General features: G+C 47.4%; 1 protein-coding gene across 9 annotated transcripts in view; it reads left to right on the top strand.

The window, feature by feature from the left end:
* magi1b (membrane associated guanylate kinase, WW and PDZ domain containing 1b) overlaps positions 1 to 5,232 on the top strand; it is a 226,068-nt gene extending 220,836 nt beyond the window's left edge. For 6 of the 9 annotated variants that reach the window (XM_063214939.1, XM_063214942.1, XM_063214940.1 and 3 more), the window contains one exon: positions 3,175 to 5,232. In XM_063214939.1, coding sequence (XP_063071009.1) covers positions 3,175 to 4,490 — 1,316 coding nt within the window. In that variant the 3' untranslated portion in view covers positions 4,491 to 5,232. The other 3 variants (XM_063214944.1, XM_063214943.1, XM_063214945.1) reach the window with 3 other exon arrangements.
* The last annotated feature ends 1,322 nt before the right edge of the window (positions 5,233 to 6,554 follow it).

The raw sequence follows: 6,554 nt of genomic DNA, 5'->3' as shown, positions 1-6,554 counted from the left end.
TTTTTTGTTGGGTGAGATTGATTGGGGGCCCGTTTTTTTTGGTTCTGTCTGTCGTCATTGGCAAGACGTCAGGAATCGACATCAAAAACCAAACAACAACAACAACAAATATCGAATCATCTTCTCCTCCCCACATTTCTTCTGCTTTTAACTGGATACACACACTGCCGTATGTTTACTGATCTGCAGTCATTCATTTGGATGCTATTTTTAACGCTGTAAAGACATCAAAAGATGGATGAACTTGATTTAAAAAAACACTTTTGTTTGATAGCATTTCAATGTCAGCCAGGCAGAATTAACATATTTATAATATTTATTATTAAAGGTGAATGTAAGCTACTGAGGTAAAAAAAAAAATGGCCGGCATGCGGCTTCTAGTCATGTTCCGGGCGGCTTTTAGCATTACTAGTTACCATGTCAGTGCTAAAGTCACATTACTGTACTTAAAACTCCTCGTCTTCACAACTGCTCTTGGATTTAAAACCCACTCACCGTGACGTGTATGGCTACGTCTGAGTCTTACTGTAGGCTGGAGATTACACTATATCCCCCAGGAGTCCTTCACACAACCATGTTCCATTTTTGTAATTGGAAAAAAAGATCATTTTTGAGACATTTCATTTTTTGTACAGAATCATGACTTGACCTACTTATTAATCAGAAAATGATATTTCTGCATGATATTGTCAGTTAAGGTCACAATGTTGTTTTTTTCTGTTAGATTTTTTTTATGTAGTCCATTTTCCATAATATTTATGGAAGAATCATTTCAACTGTTTATCTTTTGGTTAAGTACCACAATTCACCTTGATGCATTTCTGTCTATGTTTTTTTATTTTATTTTTTTGTTTGGGAAGGTATCTGCATTTTTATGGAACTTCCATCCGTGTATTTTTTGTCAAGTTAAGAATGTGATCGGATACGTTTGTCTTGCGCCAAGATGACATCTCTGTGAGGTTGTATATTTTTGTAACATTTTGTACTTTTTTGTTTTTGGTTTTTGCATCCTTCCACATTTCACTGATATTTTTCTTTCTGTTTGCAATGTGAACTGCTTCATATGGTGTTGTGTGTACATCTCACTGTGTCTGTGGGGTTTGGGCTCCTTATGCTGCTGGGCTCTGTGGATGGATGTGTGAGCGAGTGTGTGTATATACAGTGTGTGTGCGTGTGCGTGTGCGTGTGCGTGTGTGTGTGTGTGTGTGCGTGTGCGTGTGTGTGTGTGTGTGTGTGTGTGTGTGTGTGTAAGCTGGGATCCAGTGCTTTCTCTGTTACTGTCTATTTTTCATTCAAGGGTGGGGGTATTTCTTGGACAATCTCTATCTTTGACTGACTACAAAAACAAATAAACACATTTTTTTCCATTGAAAAAAGGGGATAATCCTTTATTTCTTCTACACGGTGTTGTTTTCACAGAGATTTTTAATGCTCTCTGCTCTTCTCTCTGTTCCATTACTTTGTGTTGGCTTTCATTTTCGTTGTTCTGGGTTTTTATCACTGGGATCTTCCTCCTCTTTCTCTCTCTCTCTCTCTCTTCTTTCTTTTCATCTCTCCCTCCTCCTCCTCCAGCGATGGCAGCAAACGCCGCTCGGAACGAAAAGCAGGGCGACACCGCTTTTGGAACAGGCCAGAATTCGAGCACGGTTTGTAGCTCGCGCACATTCCTGTCCGACCATTTGCACCACCAGCCGTCCGTCCGTCCCTCCGTCCGTCTGTCCGTCCATTAGCGCAACAACTCCTCTCAGCTGTTGTCTTGTGTTGCTGTTGGTGTGAGCTCCGCTCAAAACGCTGTGCCGGTGTCCTCAGCTCCATCTTAGGGAAGACAAACATTGAACATTCCCCCAGGATGCTTTGCAGCACAGTTTGAAATAAAATGTAGCTTCCCCATCTATCCATTCTACTTGTATCTCACGCCCACGCATTCACTCACTAGTCATCCCAACTGGTGGCAGCGGGTTGGTGCATCCTTTATTTTTTTATTTTTTTATTCACACAACCCTTTCATGCCGTTTGGCTTTAGAGTTGTGCCTAGTTAGGGACAGGGTAGGGGACTCGTTTTGATCTTTTCTGTTTCTTTCATGTCACATGGTCTATGTCACTGGCTCCTGCTCCTGCTTAAAGTCCACTCGCATCATCAGTCCTCCTAATTTTTTTCACGACTTCTTTTTTATGTAACTATAAATAAGCACAGACCCAGTTCTAGGATGCTGAACACATTAGTCAGGCATCATGCAGCTCACAGAGAATATGTGTTCACCAACAGTTCCAGGGAATGAAAGGAATGGATACAGTATTTATTGCTTACAAATATATACATAAGGGAATATTCCATTAGGGAAATTTGATTAAGAATTTGATTCGAGAAAGGCACAGGATTTTTATTATGCAATAATAAGGATATATTGCATTTTGTCCACTGTCACTGTTCTTTTTAATGAAAGGAAGACAGAATTGAGAATTTTGGATATTTTCACCAAAATAACCCTCAAATATCTCATCCTTTTTCTGATGTGGTTTTTACATCATAAATCCATTTGCTCATGTGCTCAGTCAGTTTAAGTTCATTGTGTTTTTTCGAGAGCCATGGTTTTACTGCAGTGGTTGTACACTCCCTGGAAAGGAAAGAAAGTCCAAATTATTTTATTTTTTTCAAAACTACATCACTGTACTCATGCATTATGGAGTTCACAAGTCGGTTTAAAAATACCATCCTGAGTTTGTCCCCTTGAATGAAACATTTATGTGGGATGAAAAGCACTGCACGAGCATGCAAACGCATGAATTAATTGTGGTGCCAGAGCTAAATATAAAAACGCGGCTTCTGTGTGCTTCGTAAAAGTGCCTTTGTCATTTTCTGCTTAATTGGCTGCGGTTTCTTAAAGCAGAATACATCTTTGAAATCCACACTTTAATCTTTTTTGCCTCTGGTGAGCTTTAGTCTGCTCCATATGTCATCCATTGCTTGTTTGCACAATGATACTAACATGTTTCCAAATGGCTATATCTCCAATAACCTCGTCTGCTACCTGCCAACATTAAGGCTCCAATCATGCTGCCATGCACTCAAGCCCCTCTTCCTCCCCGCTTTCTTTCATGCCTAGCAACAGCTATTCTAACCTTGTGTTTGTTTTTTGTTTATCTCCGTGGTAACCATTGGTGTGTGCATTCCAGACGGCAGCGGCAACGTCAACGGCACCGCCGCCGCCGGCGACCAAAGCGTTTCGGAAGTGAACGGCGCGCCCGCGCTCAGCCAGCCGCCGCGCCCACCATCGGTGTCCAGCTACCCACAAGACTTTCACGAACCATCCCGGAGCAAGGAGAGGCGGGCGAGGGAGGCCAGCGGGACCAAGAAGGCCCACGGCCGGAGCGCCAGCCACCACCATTCCAACCAGCGCCACCGCTCGGCCGACAAGAAGGGCAAGAGTAAGAGCAAGAGCAAGGGCCTCTTCAAGAAGAAGGGCGACAAGAAGAAGTCCGAGAACTCCCACCATCACCACTCCTCCCACCACAAGAGTGGCCACCACCACCACCACCACAGCAGCCATCATCGTCACCACGGCACCAGCGGCGGGCATCACCGCAGGCACCGCTCCCCCGAGAAGGGCCGCCGCGCCCGCAGTGCTGAGAACACCCTGGACAGCAGGCACAGTCGGGGCGGCCGCGGACGCTCACCAGCCAGACACCACCACACTACCACCCACCGCCACGCCTCGCCCCATCGCTACAGATCTCCCCACCGGGGGCGCTCCCCTCACCGCTCCCCTCACCGCTCCCCTCACCGCCACCACCAGCACCGCTCCCCGCCCCGCTACAGCTCCCCCCAGCGCTCCAGGTACAAGTCGCCCCCGCGGTACCGCGCCCGCTCCGTGGACCCCTATGCCGCCTACGCCGCCCGGGTGGCCAACACCAAGCCGGAGAAGGAGGAGGACGTGGCCCTGAAGGAGCCGCCGCCGCCGGTGCCCCCCTCCCGCTCCGAGAGCGTCCTGACGGAGGCCGCCGCCCTGGAGCGCCTGAACCGCGTGGACACGCTGCAGCGCGACGCCTCCAGCATGCTGCGCGACCCCTCGCCCATGGAGCGAGCCTACCGCGGCGAGACGCTCCTCAAGGACCCGGGGATGCGCGACGCCATCGAGAGGGCCTACCGCGAGGCCGTGGAGCGGGAGCGGGACGCGGCGGCCCAGACTCTGCCCAGGGTGCGCACGCCCGAGACGGCCTACGATCGCTACAGCTCCCTGCTGCGAGGGCGCACGCCGGATAGAGAGGGCCGTCCCGCCACCGCCACAGCAGCTGCCCGCTACAGAACCCGCAGCCTGGGTAGAGACCTGTCACCGGAGAGGAGCTACGCGGAGGTGAACGACGACGATGACGAGGACGACGTGCCAGACTACTACAGGGTGCCCAGACCCGCTTACGCTCGAGTGTCCGACACACTGCCGGAGCCGCAGCGCAAACCCTACAAAGACAACCCCAAAGACCTCAGCATCTAATCCAGACCTCTCTCTCTCCGCTCCATCATGCTCTCATCACCCCTGCTCCATCGCTTTGCTCCCTGTTGGGTGGGTAACTTACCCCCCCCCCTCCCTTTCATCCATTTTGGGAACATGGACCCTGGAGAACTTCGTTTCCCCTGTCTGTCGGAAATCCAATATCCTCATTAAGTACTCCTCCTTAAAACAGAGATTCTGAACTTTGAAATCCACTGCAAGAATGAAAGTATGAACTCTTTAATCTTTTTTTTTTCACTCATTATCCAGGTTTAGGTGGTGATCTTTTTTTTCTGTTTTTTTCTGCTAAAGGTGATTCATGAAGTTAATAATAACAAATATGTACAAAACTACAATTATGTGCCTAACAGAACCATTGTTGACCTTTTTTTGATTAGTTGAGAGACAGGCTTTTTACTGGCTGTCTAGCTCATATCCCCCCGCCCAGCTCCCAACACCCCCCCCCACCCCCCTCTCCAAAGGACCTGATCATGCACCGAACAGCTCTGTCAGTGGTGCTCAGACATAATGCTGTGCATGTCTTTACAGTTTTTGGTGTCTTTCTTTGTATCTTTTCCTCCCTCCTTTCCCTCCCTCCCTCCCTCCTCAGTGCCGCTGTTTTTTTAACATTGGAACAGAGTATAGCACAAGCCTGCATTTGTTTGTATATTTTTGACAGTTTGCAGTAAGTGTACATTCAGAGGTGATCATTTTAAATTGAATGAAGGGAAAAATAAAAGTTACGATAATGTTAAAAATAAAAAAAATAATATATTGAACTGCTTGTATGTTTTTTTTTTCTTCTCATGCAAAATGGTACTCCAAAATGGCCGATCTTGGATCCTTGGGTGTGTAGCTTGATGTCAGGTTCTGTTGCTGAAATTCAGCGGAGTTGAGAGGGCATGTATAGATTTGAAGCCTCTTCATCCTCTTCCCTCTTCCCGTGTTGCACCATCTCCCGAGGAAGGGAGACCAGGAACAAAAGAGGTATTTATCTCGTCCCCGGTTCAAAGGAGAGGAGCCTCCGACGTGTAGCACAGTTAGTCTGCTTCCATAGCTCATTAAAATCCCCATGAGATCTCTCCTTATTGGGGCTCCTCTGTGACGAAAAGCCAAGTTCTGTCCCCATGATGTCTCCACACTGTGATTCTTGGGGACCACTGAAGCCACATGCAATACTGAGCCAACCGACCAAAGAAAAAGAGTGTGTGTGTGTGTGTGTGTGTGTGTGTGTGTGTGTGTGTGTGTGTGTGTGTGTGTGTGTGTGTGTGTGTGTGTGTGTGTGTGTGTGTGTGTGTGTGTGTGTGTGTGTGTGTGTGAGAAAATAAGAATAATTGTGTGTGCGTTTCAGTGTGCAGATAAGAGTAGTGTGTGTGTGTGTGTGTGTGTGTGTGTGTGTGTGTGTGTTGCGCTCTCTCCACAGTCAGTCACACCCCCTGAATTGAGCGGCACCGGCCATTAAGTTGGCCTCACAGGTGCAGCTACTATAGGACTCTCGTGCTGAAAGGAGCCAATAGTCAATTATTTTCGGTGGCAGGGGATCATGAATGTAGAACACAAGCATCGCTGCTGACCCTGCAGCTCTGGAAGCGATGCAAATGAGATGAAGTCAAGAGATCAATGATTCATAATCAAAGGACATCTTGGAGTCCAGCTGACAGTGGTATCTGGAAATGCATGTGGTAGCTAGAGAATGGACTCATGTCAACACTTTACTTTTACTTTACATTACACTTAGCTGAAGCTTTCATTTTATTCAAAGCGACTTACAGTTATTATTTGTCAGGGTATTGGTTACAGTCCCTGGAGCAATGTGGGGTTAGGTGCCTTGCTCAAGGGCACTTCAGCCATGGATAGAGATATAGGGAGAGCTCAGGGGGGATTCGAACCTGCAACCCCTAGATTGAAAGACCAACGCTCTAACCACTGGGCCACGGCTGCCCACAACACACCAGGGAGCTGCTGCTGTATTTGACTTTTCAAAGAGGACTCCAATAAATGTTTTGAGTTTTTATGGCAGAGATCAAATACAGCAGATTTTGTTGTGATTGCCGGAATGGAGGTTTT

The sequence above is a fragment of the Engraulis encrasicolus genome, chromosome 14 (assembly GCF_034702125.1).
Source record: "Engraulis encrasicolus isolate BLACKSEA-1 chromosome 14, IST_EnEncr_1.0, whole genome shotgun sequence".
In the NCBI taxonomy this organism is placed as follows: domain Eukaryota; kingdom Metazoa; phylum Chordata; class Actinopteri; order Clupeiformes; family Engraulidae; genus Engraulis; species Engraulis encrasicolus.
The sequence above is the reverse complement of the archived record's forward strand: the minus strand, read 5'-3'. Positions and strand labels throughout refer to the sequence as shown.